This window comes from Protobothrops mucrosquamatus, unplaced genomic scaffold (genome assembly GCF_001527695.2).
Source record: "Protobothrops mucrosquamatus isolate PMUCROS unplaced genomic scaffold, P.Mucros_1.0 scaffold173, whole genome shotgun sequence".
Classification (NCBI taxonomy): Eukaryota; Metazoa; Chordata; class Lepidosauria; order Squamata; family Viperidae; genus Protobothrops; species Protobothrops mucrosquamatus.
Genome location: NW_015386533.1, coordinates 794,279 through 813,545, shown reverse-complemented (window position 1 = coordinate 813,545; position 19,267 = coordinate 794,279). Strand labels below are relative to the sequence as shown.

General features: G+C 35.1%; 2 protein-coding genes across 2 annotated transcripts in view; one reads left to right on the top strand and one right to left on the bottom strand.

Moving 5' to 3' along the window:
- Positions 1-3,637, bottom strand: part of ACO2 (aconitase 2) — a 36,174-nt gene extending 32,537 nt beyond the window's left edge. The window contains exons 1-2 of the mRNA XM_015813604.1: positions 3,565-3,637; positions 417-559 (exon numbers count right to left, since the gene is read on the bottom strand). Of these exons, the coding sequence (XP_015669090.1) occupies positions 417-559; positions 3,565-3,600 (179 nt within the window). The 5' untranslated portion in view covers positions 3,601-3,637. The remainder of the gene's footprint in view (positions 1-416; positions 560-3,564) is intronic.
- Positions 3,638-5,302: 1,665 nt separating this feature from the next.
- PHF5A (PHD finger protein 5A) lies at positions 5,303-18,502 on the top strand. The gene is made up of 4 exons (XM_015813603.1): positions 5,303-5,479; positions 7,831-7,854; positions 10,867-11,033; positions 15,464-18,502. The coding sequence occupies exons 1-4, from the start codon at positions 5,428-5,430 to the stop codon at positions 15,551-15,553; spliced, it is 333 nt and encodes a 110-aa protein (XP_015669089.1). The 5' UTR covers positions 5,303-5,427; the 3' UTR covers positions 15,554-18,502.
- Positions 18,503-19,267: the final 765 nt, after the last annotated feature.

Below are 19,267 nucleotides of genomic sequence, written 5' to 3'. Positions count from 1 at the left end.
TGGTCACTTATTACTTCCTAGGCCCGTTCAATAGATACAAAGATCAATGCACTTTATAACTGATTACTCTAAACTGCATTAACCATTTTGTTTTAACTTTCCCTCAAATTTAATTTTATTTATAAGCTTGATATACTAAGCATTCTGAAAGTACTCTAAAATCTTAGCAAGGAAAGAACTTGATTCCAATGCTACAAGGTTTATCCTATACACATGATAATCTTTAATAGCACTTTTCATCAAATTATCTTATAGGATGATAAGGAAATTGGCCTGTACTTCCCTGAATCTTCTATGAAAACAACTGGCATATTTTGATCCTTTGGAATTGAAGTCAAGCAGATAAATTACACAATGACTCCTTCAAAAAAGCACATGCTTCTGTGTAATAACAGCTATATCTTCTTCATTCTTACCTTTTCCGAACAATGTTGATGTTTTTTTCAAGCTGTTCATACTGTATGTATTCATTGGGCTCAAACTGGCTCATGGCCACTTTGGACCGCTGGCATAAGAGGGTGGATACATGGTACCTTCGAACTCCTTTACTTAACAGTTGCTAAACAAAACAGATAAGAAAACAGTTAGCTAATATCATTGACAATTAAATTTATACCTTCTGTATATAAATATATAATTAAATTTTATCAGGATGTTTTTATGAATTAAAAAGGTCTCTGCAGATGACAGAAAGCTGGAAGTACCATTTTTGAACAATGTATTTATAACGTTACTTTTTTATGCTTGTAACACTTCACTAAGATGGTTCACTTTTCCATTCAATATCCAACAATATAATGTCAGCATTTGCTAAAATATCTCATCTGAAACAAAATTCTAACCTAATTATTTAAAGATAGAGCCCATGATAAAATATGAGAGTTATAACTAAGAGAAGGGTATCTAGAATCAGACTCTTGATGTTATCTAATGTCACTCTTGATCTATTTCCCACCAAAAACATTGGAAAATTGGATCTAATTCATGTACTGGATTGGATTTCTACTATTGCTCTGAAGCAATGAATCATAATTACAATTAAATGAACAGTTGAGAGAAATTAGAGCCAATTTGATTTAATGGTGAAGGCACCAGACTAAAACAGGGAGACCATGAGTTTTAGTTCCACCTCAGGTCTGACTGAGCCAGTCATTCACTCCCAATCTCTGAGAGTTGGTATTTTAGATTAACAAAATCAATTTCCATTTTACATTTATAAAGTATAGTTTATCTGTGCACCTATGCTCCAAAGTCACTAGAGAAAGTGAACAAAAGTTAAAAGCAAAACCAAATTCACAAACCAAATAAAGAAAAACTAGTAATTCTTATTATATGCACAGAGATGACTATCTAAAACCAACTAAAAATGACCCTGTACTCATTTTAATACAACTTGCAAAGATTACTTTCCTGTAAGTCGGTTTCTACTAACTATAGCAGATATGGCACATTTAGGAAGCAATATTAATATTTAAATCACCAGATTTCTATTTTTAGTGATGCACAATATACTATTTAATAATAATAATAATTTAGACAACATCTGCCTATCTCAGGTCCTTGGGAAGGACTCAATAGGCAGAAAAAATGCAAAATCCAGTCCAAACATCTGGCTGTGTGATGAACCATATAATAACAATTTGTTAAATGCATATGCTGCCCAACTCCTAACAATTCTAGATGGCTCAAAATTGTTAAAATATTAAAAAAAAACACACAAAAAAACAGATACACAAAAACAGCACGACAGAACAACAACAAGAGCAACATAGAGCACCGGTTTGGTCTAGTGGTTAAGGCACCAGGCTAGAAAATGGGAAACTGAGTTCAGGTCCCACCTTAGCCATTAAAGGAAGCTGAATGACTTTGGGCCAATTACTCTCTCTCAGCCCAACCTACCTCACAGGATTGTTGTTATGCGGAAAATAGGAGGAAGGTGTGTTGGGTATGTTTGCCACCTTGAGGTATTGGTAAAAAATTCTAAGGGCAGGATATAAATAAATAGTACATAAATATACCCACAAGGGGGAGGGAGAAAGGAAGAAAGGAAGTATTATCATATCATTTTTGTAAGTGACAAAAGAACACTGACCCTCTACTGCAACATTAATATAGGATAGCAGCTCTTTTTAGGTTTTTTTTTGGTAACTGTACAACTTGATAAATCTCTTTTTATGCTTAGGAGATAGGAACAAAAAGTCAGTGAAAAGAACTTATTGTTCTGATGCCATTTAATTCAAGTCCAATATGAAAATGCCATTAATATTTTAATCCTCTGTTTATCCATTAGTAGCAAGTGCTGCCAAATTCAGAGGTAATTCAGAGGTATTTATTCCCATATAAAGAGGTATTTATTCTGATATATAAGTACAGGGTTATAGATTTACATAATAAATATTCTGAAACCATGGTTTTCCAAGATGATTAAATAGCATGCCTTAGTGGGAGATTATAAAAAAAAAGTAAGAATTTTGTACAAATTTGTTCCAAATTCTACATATACTCTATATATTGTATACTCGGTTGGTCTGGTGGTTAAGGTATCAGGCTAGAAAATAGGAAACCATGAGTTTTAGTCCTGCCTTAAGCATGAAAGCCAACTGAGTGACATTGGGCCTGTCACACTCTCTCAGCCCAACCCATCTCATAGGGCTATTGTTGGGGGGGGGAGAAGGAGGGAAGAGCATTAGGTATGTTCACCACCTTGAGTTATTTATAAAAATAAAGGCAGGATAAAAACAAACAAACACATAACAGCTAGATGATCATTATCAGTGATGGCCTAATGAAGCTTGCATAAGCAAAATGATGGACTCAATGATTATATGAATTAGACTGCTTGAGAAATTCCTGCTAAAGTATACTCTTATTGCATCTCCTTAGTAGAAAATTTATGCTTGTAGAGTTCCTAAGTATGTTTGAAAAGGCTGTGACTCCATGCATATCAAGTCATACTAATGATCCCTGCTCTAAAATAATGTGCTTTAAAAATGGGAATTTTCTTGCACAAAACAAAGCAATATGCCACACTAACATCTGCACTTTTACTATAAGCACTGCAATTTATTAGGAGTTCAGAACAGAATCATCTGAATAAGGTAGGAGTTGAATCTAGATGGTCTAATTATTTCAGGACTATAATACATGACAGCAAAGCAATATTCAGTATAATGATGTTTGGAATACCTATCACTCTCACAATGACCTAAATTGCCTCAAAAAGCAGGGCAGGATGCCAATCACCTTGCCCTCACCTTGGCTGCAAGGGCAGAGAACTGCCAGGCAACCTTGCAGTGCAAAAAAGAGAGCAAAATCTATTAATGCATATGCCGAGGAGAGAAGTCAGTTTGCTGCCTTGCTACCGAGCAAATATTACTCCATGCGCTCCAGAGAGCTACAAGCAGGAGGAACATGCTGACCTACAGCAAGGAAGGAGAATGCCAAGAACCAACAACAGAACAGGTAGGCCCACTTCGGCTGCCCTCCTCGCCATCAGTTAGATGGGAGGCGCTCGGTTTTTACCTCGGATCTATTATCAACCCGTTCTACCACCACTTTGCTCACCTGTAACCGACTGACTAGGACATAATACGGCGCCATTTTGTTCACTGACAAAGATGAAGTCGCCTGGCAATAGCGTCACGCACCGACGTTTTGTAAAAACGTATTTATAGGCGGGGCTTTTTTAGGGCCGTCGTCACGTTTTCCTTTCCAAGAACTCAGAGACACTGTCTCCTTGGCCCTGGAAGTTATAATATATGTAGTTCCGGAGGACTGAAAGATCAACAGGAAATAGTTAAAAAAGTTCCGCAATTGTCAATTATCGTACAAAACATAGAGACCTGAAAAAGGTAGAGGAACTCATCTGCCTGGTTGGACAGGGTTAATACATTGGAGTTTTACATTGAAAATTTCCTGTATTTATTTCTGTTTTAGTGGCTGAAGTTGCCTACATAAAATAAAAACATTCAAGCGTCATTTTAAATTCATTCTATTTGCCTTCGATTGCACATGAACGGGTGAAGCGGCTTTATCATGAAAGGACTAAATATGTTAATCTTTAGAAATGTATAGCCAAAGCAAAATTTGCAGATCAGCAGAAAATCTGCTCCGAAAACATAGCAATGCTGGCTTACCAGATTCTAAAGTGAAATTAAATACCTTATCATGTAATGTGGGAGAGATGCTAGGATAAATGAAAACCTAGAATTACTTAATTATACCACTAGGAAAGAAAAGGTAGTTAATCTTGCGGCAAGGTAGTTTTAATTTATACATAGAAATATCTTGCCTTGAGTTCAGTGGAGTGTATTCCCTAATAAGTGTATTCTTAAAGACCCAACTGATTTAAATACAATTTGCAATGCAATCTTTGTTATATTAAGTGCATTAAGTAAAAATACATTGACTGCAATTAATCAAAAGAGTGGTACGTGTGAGAACAGACACTATATAATTAAAAGATGGTAAAGTAAAAGTTATAAAATTGCTAGAAAACTAAAAACGGGAAAAGTTATAAGTTAACTAAGATTAACCTTTAAATAAAATTCAGGGTGATGAGTAAAATTATAAGCTGCAGCAATATCGGTTATACAATTAAATGGAGATTAGAAACAGCAATATAATAGCACATGTTTGCATCTGATCAGCCTGATTATTCTAGTTGAAAGTGAATAGAGATTTTTTTTAAAGTGATTGTGCAGAATTTGGCAACAGTTTGTGTTATGACGTTAAAGTCATAAAAGTATGTAATATAATCTGGAATGGCACAATTTTTTTGTGAATGCGTCTGTAAAATGAGCAAAATTTGAAGGGTGCAATTAAGCACGTTAGACGTGGGGTTGCTATCCGATTCCCCCACGCCACCCAAGCGTTTTTACGATTAAATAAAAAGTAATTCACTTACTTCTGTTAAGGTAAACTAGCGTTTAACTGCATACTGGCTCCTAAAACTGAATTACATGTCGATTCTTTGCTCTTTATTCCTTTCAAATATTTAAACACTTTTAAAAATGCTTGTTTAGATGCACAATTACCTGCACTTAATATCTGCATCTTATAATTCATACAAATTTTTAAAAAGCTCTTTCTTTAGACGACCTCTTTTGAGTCTTTTATATGAATCCATCTCCAATACAGGGTAACTATACGACCAATGACCGTAGATATAAGGAGCGGGCTTTTTCGGGTCCTAGAAGAGAGAGATACAATTTAATAATAAGTCAAATTTTTATATTCTCCTTTTTTATCTAAATTGTTAGTTCTATGGTTTTTTAAAGCTTGAAGCAAGAAGGCGTACTTTTCTTTCGCTAAGAGAGGTATAGTCCTCTGATTAATTCGCAGGGCTTCTATCGTCCCAAGGACCTAAAGAGTAGAGGTCACGGGTAAAACGTCGTTAACAACGGCGCGAGACGAGAACCTAAGGGGATGGCTAAACATCATCCAGATTTAATCTTCTGCCGCAAACAGGCTGGAGTAGGTGAGTAGTTGGTTACAGAGAGAGCGGCCCATACTTGAAGATTTTCGTTTAAAAGATGGCGGGACGGAGAAGAGTAATTTATAAACTATGCACGGTAGCCATTCAAGTAGTTTTCAGCTAGCTACTCATTCCCAACCAGCATGCTGGGCATTCTCAGCGTCGTAATTTCTGGTTGGGCAATTCTGCTATGTTTAATGGCATGTGCTATAACTAACAGCTTTTTTGTAAGTCGGGCGGTTGTACAAATGGATTAATCAATAAAAATTATGTTTAATATTAAAACAAAATGGGCGACTTTAGGACAATCTCTCTCTCCCACCTCAGCCAATCTCACAGGGTGGTGGTTGTGGGGAAAATAGGAGGAGGAAGTATTATGTAGGTTCGCTGCCTTGCGATACTTATAAAGTAATAAAGATGGGATGAAAAAACCATCACCCATTTTCAAGATCAGTTGCTCCATCGAGTAAAAGTAAAGTGCCCAAAATGGGCAAACTGAAGAATTTGAGAGTAGTAGGGCTGGGCAAGACTGCAATATAATGATAAAAGACAGTGTCTGAAATTAGAGCATTCCGAAATTGTTCCATTGTAATATGTTAGAATTTTCCTTGAAGTCTTTTGCAATCAAATATCTAGGATTTCTGAGGAATGGAGATGAAAGAGGATGGCAGGCACTGAAATGAACCAAGAGGAGCAGGAAAATGAGTTGAGCCAGAAAAATACTTTGTCTTTTTTACTGGCACTTGGGAAACTTCCTTGTCTGCTTTCCTTTTTCAGAATGGACTGGAAGGTTGATAAGCAATGACTGGGTTGGACATTGGAATAAATAGAGGGTTACCGAGATTATGCCCTTTTATTTGTATTTCATTGTTATATCTTAATAACCTAGGCTAGATGCCCATTCTTTTTAAAACATTTATTCTTTTCCAAAAAGCATATATCAAGAGATTCTCTAACTTCTGACAACTCAATCCAACAAAATTAAAATCTAACCACTGGTTGCAAGAAAGTAGTAAAATCTTTGCCTGTTTTGTGCATCCAGTTAATTATGACTTATTCAATAAACATTTATATAGCATAAAATGTAACCTGGATAAGTTAAGGAATATTCAAACACGAACATTTTTACTTACTATTTTAGATGGATATAGCAAAAAAATATTTTAAAAATTTACTGGCAATAAGATCCTCTAATCTACAGCTGTGAAATCCTGGCTTTTTGTTTGGAAGCTGAGTAATAACAACAACAACAACAACAACAACAACAACAACAACAATAATAATAATAATAAAGTTGGAAGGGACCTTGGAGGTCATCTAGTCCAACCTGCCTGAGCAGGGGTTGGACTAGATGACCTCCAAGGTCCCTTCCAACTTTATTATTATTATTATTATTATTATAACCCCCTGCTCAGGCAGGAAACCCTATACCATTTCAGACAAATGGCTGTCCAGTCTCTTCTTAAAAACTTCCAGTGTTGGAGCATTCACCACTTCTGGAGGCAGGTTGTTCCACTGGTTAATTGTTAAGCTCATGTGTCTATATGTTACTGGCGATGTGTGAAAAGCTGGCATTGTATAGAATCCCTAGAAAATCTAAAGAATGCGTGAATTACTTGTTGCACCAATGAAAGCTAGAATGGCACTTTAGTGGGAGTATTTTATACTTTGCCGGTTCGCCTTTTGGCATTGCATAGAATGCTTAGGAAATGTGTGAAATACAGTACTAAGTGCTTCATACTTCGACATTCCATTTTTAGCATTCTATAGCTTTCCTAGGAATTCTATAAAACACCTAATTTCACACACTGACAGTAACATATACATGTGAGCATTGTGATGGCCTAGTGGTCACTTGTCTCCCACTTGGAAGGTTTGAGAGTTCAATCCTAAGTAGGGGTAGATGTTTCTCTCAGACCACAAACTTAGCAATTGGCATGTATTTATGATGGTTGCAGTGTCCCTGTGTCACAAGATCACCTTTTGTGTCAGCAAAGTCAATAGGGAAGCCAGATTCACTCAACAACCATGTTACTAACTTAACAACTGCAGTGATTCACTTAACAGTAGCAAGAAAGATCATAAGATCGTTAACTGAAATATCATTAACTGTCTTTCTTAACAATGGAAATTTTGGGCTCAGTTGTGAACATAATTCAAGGATTACCTGTATGTCACTGCCAATCCCTAACTTAGTGGAACATAAACCTTCGCTATTGTCCTTAAAAACCATGATTATCTCACTTCACATATGCATGAATATTAGCATAATAAAGGAAATAAATAATATTTAACTTGCTGTTTTGTTTTGAACTCTGAAATCAATATGACTTTCTTATTCTTTGCTATTGCAGCTATTGGGAGACTATGTGAAAAATGTAAGTATACTTATGATATTTGTTGTGAATTCATGCCAGAATCTTTCACTAATTGACTACTAAAATATCAGCATCTTTATTTTGTTAATGTAATGAATTCGTTGGAATAGTTTAAGATAAAATTATTAGTGTTGTTAAAGATTTGAATTTCATTTCCAAAAGCTGTTTGATGCATGCAGAGGTGCAGTTAAAACCTATCTGCAAATTTTGAAAACAGTTCTTGGATCATATGACATCTGCAAGAGGTCCAGTTGTCTGAAGCTCTATTTTCATGTGCAAGAAGAGTCCTATATGTAGATACTCTTTGGAACTAAATTTCATATATGTAGCTGTATTACACTTTGAATAGACTTGCGACATGCCTGACCAGCTCCTCCTTCAACCTAAATTAGGAAACTTTGTTGATTTGGTATTGTGTTTCTAAAAAGCTAGATAATTAAAATATGAGAGTAGCCAAAACATTTTATAGTTTGAAAATAAAATATTAGAAAGAATGAAATATGAAGGGGGAATATGATTCTTCAGATAACTTGTCACCAAATATTGAGGGCTTTAGTAGCTCTTTGAATTGAGCCTGAAAATGGTATAGAAAACAAGATAGTTGACAAGATAGTAACACTAAATGAATATGTCTGCCATTTCCAGTTGATAACTTCCTATTGTAGTTTAAATCAGCTGATGTTTCTGAATTGTTTTTCAAAGATAGGCTGCTGAATAACCATAATATGACCAAAAGATAAAGCATAGCAAATCTGGGTCTACAAATATGAGAAGTAACAAAAAGGTCTACAACTTTTATGAAAGCTATTTTATAGCACCAAATGATAGCTTAGGAATTTTTGGCTGAATTAGCCCACAAGTGTCAGTCTTAATACTGTATACAACATCAAATATATTGCTGGTCCCTTCAGCCAAGCCAGAATATATGCAACATATTTACCTGAAAACAACCATGGAAAGACCCCTCTGCAAAGGAAAATTGGGCCAAAAAAGACATAACATGCACATAATTTCTGTGCCAGGTTCCTTACAGATAAAGAAATAGCAAAGTATTTAATTAGTTAGTTTAAAACATTTATTGTGAAGATTTTTTTAAAATACTGCTAGTGGCATGATATGTGATGTGCAGTTTTCCTTGTCTCTTAAGGTAGGGATAAGTAATATTTCAGTGGCTATAGGAGGATGCATTATCATTTAACATTATTTGGATGGTAGATAAAGGCATCATCATGACACACTGACGGATGGCTCTGCTATTTCCATGGCGGTTTGTTTTTAGGTGTGTTAAACTATTCTCAAAAGTAATATATATGTATTTCAACCATCTTTATTTTTTAGTTGTTGCTGGCAAATATTGATAGTGATATTATGGGTACCAAATGACTTCAAAAAGCGATCTAAGTTCTGCATGCTGTATACAGAATGCTGAATACTTGCCATTATGAAGCAGAAGCAATAGTGCAAGTTAGTATAGACTAGGAAAATATAGTATTTTTTGTCTGTGGATAGAGAAATGTACAGTAGTTGTTATACTTCCTCATGATCAATTGCTTCATGCCATACTAATGTAAACCAATAATTTTATTCCTCCTGGAAACTAGAAATTAAATGCTGGTGGCAAGATTTTGAGCAGAGAAATTATAGTTTTTCCCATCCAATAAAAATGGAACTGAACTGCAAAAAGAAGTCATTTGTTTTTTCTTTCAGTAGGAATAAACTTACATGAATTAGGGCACAGATAATGAATGTGAATCTCTTCATTGGTAGGTATTTCTAAATCTATTTAGGCCCAGTGCTTGTCATTGTCTTATTTATATTTTACTGCATTCATTGATGTGTGTCATCAAGTTCATTTTCAACTTCTAATCACCATATAGATTTTCTCCATGACAATCTGTTCTTAACCTGATGTTTCAGGTCTTCTAACTGCACTCATCACCATTGCAACTGAGTCTCTTCACCTTGCTGTTGGTCACGCTCTTCTTTCCTTTCACGTTTTCCAACATCAGGTCCTTCTCTAGGGAGCTAGGTCTTTGCATAATGTGACCAGAGTAAGATAATTTGAGCCAAGTCGTATTGTGCCTTGAGTGAGAACTCCGGGTTGATTTGTTTCATGATCCATTTGTTTTCTTGGCTATCCACAGTATTCTCAGAAATCTTCAACACCAAAGTTCAAAAGTGTCAGTGCCCCTCCTATCCCACTTCTTCAACATTCAACTTTCACTTCCATAGTGAGTCACTTGGAATTTATTTACATGGCTTGCCCAGTACTGATCTTTATAGTTATAGAGATATTATAGCATGTATATATCTTTTCCAAGAATTTCATGTCTGGTCTACAAAGTACTAGTTGCGGTATGTTTTTTGACTGCTTGTTCCTTACAATTAATTGTTGATTCTAAAAGGCAGAAGCTATCTATCACTTCAATACTTTCACTGCCAATATTTCATTGACTTCTTTTCATTCTGTGAGATTCCACTCCCTACACTGTGTTTCTAAATTGCTTTGTTAGCGTTGCCTAAACGGCACTTGTCTTTTCAGCATTTCTTTTGTGTAAGTGAATAAATGATTTATAAAGTCTTCAGTTTTCCCATCCTAAGAAAAACTGTAAGCTTGTATTGACAAAAGATTATTTTGGATTGATTCATTCTATTTGTTTATGCCCAAACTTGATAGTGCTTTTTAAAAGAAAGAAAAAGGTTAGTTGGTTAAAGAGGGTTTTTCCCCCATACACTACAAAATGGTAGTTTGATTAAAATATGGTGAAAGTCACTCATGTGCCAGTTGCCTTTTGCCACTTCTAACTGCAGTCTGCAAATAATGTAAGGTGATATATTTATATTTTGAATGTTAAAAATCCACTGCAAACATGTAAGGTGTAAGAAAAAGGTTCAGTGACTATCTTTCAAATACATTCCTTATGTAATCAATTGGACTACAGCTTTGTTTTGTTTGAATATTATCTTCTATATATCTCTTATCATAAGTAAAATGTAAACTTTTGTTTTTAGGCGATGGCAAATGTGTTATCTGCGACTCTTATGTACGGCCTTGTACACTGGTACGCATTTGTGATGAGTGCAACTATGGCTCTTACCAAGGACGTTGTGTGATATGTGGGGGTCCTGGAGTCTCTGATGCTTATTACTGCAAGGAATGTACTATTCAAGAAAAAGATGTAAGTTTTTTAGATTTTATTTTTATCCTTTTAAATACATACATACATACATACATACATACATACATACATACATACATACATACATACACACACACACACATATAGTGCATTCAGAAAGTATTCAGACCTCTTTCATATTTGTCAATTTTGTTATGCTTCAGCCTGATTCTTCTTCTTGTGCCATATCCGTTATTGGACGTTGGCGGTCATGTTGGCGATCCTGTTTTTATCAGCAGCCGCACAAAAAAGTGCTGCTGAGTTTTGTCCAAACCAGTCCCTTAGATTTTGAAGCCACGATGTTCTTCTGCCTGGACCTCGTTTGCCTTCAATCTTTCTCTGGAGGATTAAATGGAGTATGACGTATTTTTTAATTGTTTTGATGATTTCCCTTGGCTTTCCCAGGCGGCTTATCACCTCCTCATTTCTGATCTTTCTCAACCCAGCTTATACGTAACAGCCACCTGTAAATCCACATTTCAAATGCTTCTAGTCTCTTCAGGTGGCCTTCTGTCAGAGACCAACTCCCTACTCCATAGAGCAGGATAGAAAAAAATATAGCATCTGACAAGCCTGATTTTCAGTCTTAGGCTTATGTCGTGACTGCAGAAGACCTTTTTCATTTTGAAGAATGTTGTTCGAGCTTTTTCTATCCTTGTCTTTACTTCAACGGTCATGTCCCAGCTTTCATGTAAATTAGAACCGAGGTGCATGATCCTTTCAACTTTTTTCTAGTGGTATTCCTTCTGAATTTATTGGTGGTAAATTAACAGGTTGTTTGCTGACGACCATGATCTTGGTTTTTGAGGTGTATTTTTCAAGCCGTATTTTTCAGATATTTCTGTGACTGTTGATGAGGAGCTGAAGGTCTTCATGCTTACTGGCAAGCAGAACTGTATCGTCAGCATATCTTAAGTTGTTGATCCAAACACCATTTACTTTGATGCCAGCGTTGATGTTCTCCAATGCCTCGTTAAAGATTGACTCAGAGTAGATATTAAACAACAGTGGAGACAGAATACATCCCTGTCTAACACCTCTTCTTATTTCTGCATCAGCTGAGTATTTTTGGCCTAGTCTCACATTTGCTACCTGATGCCAATACAGATTATTTATTATTTGGATGTCTTTGTCATCTAGTCCCCCTTGTTTCAGGATTTCTAATAGTTTGCTGTGTCTTATTTTATCAAAAGCTTTTTCGAAATCAACGAAGCACATGTAAACACTGTGATTGACATCTGTACAACGCTGTACAAGAATCTGAATGCTGAACAGCGCATCTCGTGTACCAAGATTTATTTCTAAAACCAAATTGTTGTGTTACCTAGACGCTCTTCAATTTTGTTGTATATTGTGTGAATTATTCTCAGGAATATTTTCAGGGCATGACTGTATTCTTTTTTTTTCATTAATCTACACTTAATACCACTTAATGACAAAGTGAAAACAGCATTTAGAAATGTCTGTAAATTTATTAAAAAGAAAAAAATATCACATTGGAATGAATATTCAGACCCTTCATTTAGTACTTTGTTGAAGCACCTTTGGCAGCAATTACAGCCTCAAGTCTTTTGGGGTATTACACAACAAGCTTTACACACCTGGATTGAAGGATTTTCTGCCATTCTTCCTTGCAAATCCTCTCAGGCTCAGTCAGGTTGGATGGTGACTGTCGGTGAACAGCCATTTTCAGGTCCCTCCAGAGATGTTCAATAGAGTTCAAGTCAGGGCTCTGGCTGCACCACTCTAGGACATTCACAGAATTGTCCTAAGCCACTCCTGTGTTGTCTTGGCTGTGTGTTTAGGATTGTTGTCATGTTGGAAAGTGAATCTTTGGCCCAATCTGAGGTCCTAAGCACTGTGAAACAGGTTTTCATTAAGGATATCCCTGTACCTTGCTCCATTCACTTTTCCTCAACCCTGACCAGTTTCTCAATCCCTCCTGCTGAAAAACACTCCCACAGCACGATGCTGCCACCATCAAGCTTCATTGTTGGGATGATACTGGGCAGGTGGTGAGCAGTGCCTGGTTTCCTCCAGACATAACGTTTAGAGGCCAAACATTTCAATCTTGGTTTCATCAGATCAGATAAACTTGTTTCTACAGTCTGAGAGTCCTTCAGGTCTTTTTTGCAAACTTCAAGCAATCTTTCATGTGTTTTGCATTGAGGAAAGGCTTCCATCTGCCATAAAGCCCAGATCGGTGGAGGGCTGTAGTGATGGTTGTCCTTCTGGAACTCTGTCCCATCTCCACACAGGATCTCTGGTGCTCTGTCAGAGTGACCATTAGGTTCTTGGTCACCTCTCTTACTAAGGCCCTTTTCCCCCAATTGCTCAGTTTGACTGGGCAACCAGCTCTTGAAAGAATCCTGGTTGTGCCAAACGTCTTTCATTTAAGTATTACGGAGGCCACTGTGCTCTTAGAACCTTCATTGCAGCAGAAATTTTATTGTAACCTTCCCCAGATTGTGCCTTACAATAACCCTGTCTCTAAGCTCTGCAGGCAGTTCCTTTGACCTCATGGTTTTTGCTCTGCTACAGTATGCATTGTCAGCTGTGAGGCCTTCTATAGAGAGGTGTGTGCCTTTCCAAATCATGTCCAATCAATTTACCACAAGTTGATTCCAATCAAGGTATAGAAACATGTCAGCAACACTCAAGAGAAATGGGGGGTACTGGAGCTAAATTTCAAGTGTTGCAAAGGGTCTGAATATTTATGCCAATGTTCAGTTTTTTCTTTTTAATACATTTACAGACATTTCTAAAATTCTGTTTTTACTTTGTCATCATGGGATACTGTGTGTAGATTAATGAGAAAAAAATGAATTTCAACAACTGTAGAATCAGGCTGAAGCATAACAAAATTGACAAAAGTAAAGGGGAACTGAATACTTTCTGAATGTATATATATAGTGTATTCTTAAATTATTGTTGTTCAATAAACTATGTAAACTTTGGGCATTTGAATTTAAATATCTACTTTTTAATATTTTTGTAATATTTTAACTAATATGTGCCTTTTTCATGTTAAGCTACCTAAATGAGAATACTTCTTATTCAGATTTTCTCAAATTAATTTTTGGCCATAATTCTATATCTTAGATTTAGATTTAGATTATAGGAGATTAGAAATAATTGTTTAAAGAAACTTCCAGTATTATAGTATATGATATCATCAAGAAAGTAAAAGAATTGAAATGGATGTCACTGATGGCAGGTGGACCAAGGCAGTCATAGAATGGATCCCACTTGATAAGAAGCATCCCCAAAAGCATCCCCTAAAACAAGATGGCTTGACGACATCAGCAAGGATTGCGGGCCCAATTGGCAAAAGAAAGCTTAGGACCATATTGGTTGAAAACATGCGGAAGAGGCCTTCATCCTGTAATGAGACAGACAATAGCTAAAATGATGATGATGATGAGTTGAATATTAGGGTAACAATTGAATAAATATACAGTAGTTGAAAAGATAATTGGAGAGCCAGTTTGGTTTAGCGATTAAGGCACCAGGCTAAAAACCAGAAGACTCTTGAATTCTGCGAAAGCTAGCTGGGTGACCACTGACAGCCTGTCACTCTTTTTCAGCCCATGATGTCTGGTTCAGGTACCAAACTGGTTAGTCAATTCCTGTCACAACCAATGGATCAGTACTTCGTTGAACAAAAAAAGCAGACCCCGCACTTTTAGGGGAAATGCTAGGAAGGGGAAAAAAAGTTGGAAAGATAAGAAATCTGTAAAAAAAAACCTTTCCCATTTTAGTAGAAGCCTTTCAAAAGTCATTCAGATGAAACAAAGTATTTCATAAGACACAATATTATTCCACAACCATCATGAATGGGATTTTTTAGAAAGTTAGTACATCTGCCATATACTGTGTTTATTTTTATTTTTTTTAAAAAGCTGTACTTTGAATATTATAACCCTCCATTTATACCCTTACTAGATTTTTGCCCCTTTTTGTGGTCTACTCTGCTTGCTTCATTATTTTTATTTGTTTGCTGTTATTTCAGATTTTTCATTCCTGTGTTTCAGGATAGTACTATTCAAATAATGCACTTTTGTGCAATTACAACTGATAGAATTTTATGGAGAAATTGCATTGAAACAAATCCTACCCTTTTGTATTTCTATGCTAGGCTCATCAAGTTTAGTGGGAAATTGCTTTTAAGTAAGTGCTTTGTAAGTGCATTCTGAAATGTAAAGTGCTATCTCTTAATTTGATATTAGGAATAGGATGTCATAATTATCTATAGGGAGTATGTGGGTTACTACGGGACAGAAAATCTCTCACTCTCTCGCACAAACACACAAATATACACTCACAAATATTTCTCTATTTGAATTGTGATATACAGATACTATGATTATTCATTTTGTAATCTATTAGGCTTAGCTTGTTATAACTGTTTGTTTTTTGCACCATTTCAGCGAGATGGCTGTCCCAAGATTGTCAACTTGGGTAGTTCAAAAACAGATCTCTTTTATGAGCGAAAGAAATATGGCTTCAAGAAAAGATGATCCCATCTCCACCATGGAAGTACTTCTAAAAAATTTTGGACTTCATTTTTATAGGAAAGCAATTAAATGTATTTTGTTTCAATTCTAATAATTTGACGGAAAAATATTGCCTACTAAAAATATTGTCATTTTTCACTGAAAACAAATATTGAGTTGAATATTATAATTAGAATCACTAAGTAAGTAAATTGAAATTAAGACTATGGATCTTGATAGACATAGACCTTTTTTTCTGACAGAATTCTTTCACTGTATATTAGGTCAAACCCAAGGTTTTCTCAAGAATTTGACTACCTGTTCTTTCAATGTTATGGTGGATTATGCCCCAATAAAGTTTTATAGTAGTCTTCTAATGGAAACTCTCAGATCTACACTTCTTGATCTTGGGTTGGGTGTGTGTGACTTACTAGTTTGTTAGTTATCAGGGAGATAAATTCAGGCATAAATTGGTAGTAGTAGCTTAACATCCATAGCAACAAAGGGCTATAAACAGTAATCTAGAATTGCTCAGTGACTCAAGCAGCATACAAGCTGAATAAATGAATAAGGTATTTCCCTAACTTGTGTTTCTAACATCAGTACAATATGGTTATACCATAAAGCAATATTTTTTCTAAGAAAGCCTATTTGCCCTTTGAGACATACTCAGATTATTAACTTGCTTACTGTTTGGCAATGGGGAAATAATATAGTACCTGAAATTCCTGATGCAAACCATGAGAAGCGGGATTTAAAAAGTTGTATGTGCATCTTTTTATTGTACAATAGCCGTCCTGTTTACAAAATCATCCACAGATCCAAAATGTCATCTCTGATTATCAGCTACCAAATCACAGCCAAATTTTGCATATGTTGTAGTCCATTTAGAAAAAAGAATATGGTAATTATAGAGACTTTAAACACAAGGTAATAAAACACATATCCACAAATCAGGTTTAGGAAAGGAAATAACCTCACATCCTCCTAATCCTTCTCTCAGGCATTTTTAAGGTTTTTAGAAAGACATAATTTTCAAATGATTTTATTCACTTCCAATGTATTTAATGACTTAAAGCATATAAACTCATAGTGCAGACTTGTTACTCAAATGATGTTTTGGAATAGGACATAACCATGTGATTTGCTTAACAACCACATGATTAGGCTGTAATGTAACAGTGAATCAGTTCACTGTATTTCAGCCTCCCTCAAAACAAAACAAATATTTTAAGGTAACTGTACAGGCAATAGTAAAGACAGTATTAGGGATTGGAGATCATAAATTATTTTAAATAATCTTTTGGTTATAAGCAAATTGCAACCAATTTGGTATTTTTAACAAAATTCTAGGAAAAAGTTTATCATTATAATTGGATATCATTTTATTCGTAGGATTATAAATGGAGGAACGTGTACTCTCCAGGGGTGTATCTTCTTTACAGAGGGTAAATTTTATCATTATCACAATATTCCCTAATGGACTGTTTTATTTCAGTCCAAATGAGTGAATAATTATCAGTAATCTCTGTGATACAACATAAAAGCAAGAATACAACACAAAGTAAGCCAAAGTCATTTCTACCCTATACAACCTGAACCATGATATCTTAAGCCCATTTTTATCTGTTAACTCCCTCTCCTTCCCCTGCCTTCCATTTATATGTTTACCTTCATTCCTTTTTATGGTCACATTAGAATATAATAATTTTGTGGATTAGCTGTGAAATAGATGACTTATTCTAAAAAAAATTGTATTTCTCTTGCATGTATTTTGTGATCATGCAATGAATAGAAATACATAAAAATATTAAACAAGCACCAGTTATCAGACTGTGTGGAAATTTTGGAACTCTCATTCATCACTTTATGCACCCAGAGTACCTTTAGAAATAGCCCTAGTTTCTTTGGGCTTTAAATCAGGCAAATGATAAGATTCTTTTTTTAAAAAGTAGAGGTATTTAGAAACTATTGTCATCTCATCATGAACTAATACCTAAAAATTCTGCAGCAGGCTTAGACAGCTAGAATACAGTGCAATGAGATTAGGTATTAGGTAGTATAAAACATACATTTTCTTTGTAGGGCTTTAGTCATAATTTGAAAGGAAGTACCAAATGGAACCTGTTAAAATATGTGGAAAGAGAAAGAAGTGATCTGTAGAAAACAGTCTTGTCAGGTGTCTGCTATAATTAATGGGTGTTTGCAAAACAACAATTTGCTTTTTCTGCAATTCTCATTCATTGTAATGGGAATATGCAAGATGTATTTTGTATACATTGGGTTCTCTTCTCAATATATGCTTGTACATATAGTGGTTCTATATAAAAGTGTGTACAACTGCCTGAAAATTGCAGTATTTGTCCAAACCAGGATGGAATCATAACTATTAAGCTGGGGCTAGATCATGAGAGCAGACATGAAAAGACCTATTAATAATTATCTGAATCACTTAATCATGTGTCTAATCTTTCTGAATACTGTATATAATGGTTATATGGTTAGCTTAAATTCAGATGCCTTGTCTCACTTGTTTCTGAAATCTTGCCCCACAAAGCATTTCAGAACAACAATTGTCTAATCAATTAAATCTTTCTAACAAGGAAGACATGAAGCACTGAATCACCTGAACTAGATGAACATAAAACCTAATGTACTGATTGGAATAATTTCTTGTCCTAGTGATAACAACTGGTGCTTCTTCTGTTACAATTAGCCATACTTCCATAGGACTACAAATGTCTAAATTGCAAGATCTTCTGCAATTAAAAACATACTTCTGTTATGTTGTATTTTGCATCTCAAAGTGACTTAATGTGCTTCTTGGCACCTTTCATTTGACAGACAGGAAAAAACTCATTTCCTTTGGGTTTAAATGTCAGCTGATGAGAAGAATGATGGATGATGAATGAGTGTTAATTACAGCTAATTATAGACTGACTAATCTTTCCTGGTATTAAAACTACTATGATGGAAGGTTGTTTGTTATTGTTTTCTTTCACATTTTTCTTCTAATTATTCAGTAGATGCCATTAGATGTGATTATTGAATTTCTAGACTGCTTTTATCGGACTTCCATTTTGGGCTGGAATTTTTAAGAAAACAATAGCGAGTCTGTTGCTGGTAAATACTAGTAACTATTAAAATAATAAAGATTTACATCTTTATTAATAATTTCCTATTGTTTCATACTATTTAGAAATGACTATACTGAAATACCTGGAAATTTCAGGACTAATTATATTGGAATTTTATTAGCAGTTTGCTTCCAATAAAAAGGAATTACTGGGTTTATTAATATACAATTGCTTATGAATTTATTATTGTCTGCCTTCCTAATTATCCTTAACTAGTTCTACTGTAAATACAAATATGTATGGGGGATTATTACATAGTGATGAGTTATCTAGCTGGAAAAAAGAAATCTGCATTCTTAAATGATTGATCTGCATTCTTAAATTCCTTGAAATAAGAATCTATGGCTTTTTTCACATGAACAGATGATTAATTTTGGTCTCAAATACTGTGACAGCTGGATTTAAAAAAGGGATTTGGATGTGTCTTTAAAGAATAAGAAATGCTATCTGGTCTCCATTAATTTAGGAGAGTAATTATGGATTGCAATTTTAATTACATTACTTTTCTATGTCTAGAAAAGCAAATATTCTTATGAACAAATTCCCTTTTTAAATCAATTGAACCTCACTATTCATCAAATACAGCTGCTGAGCAAAGAAA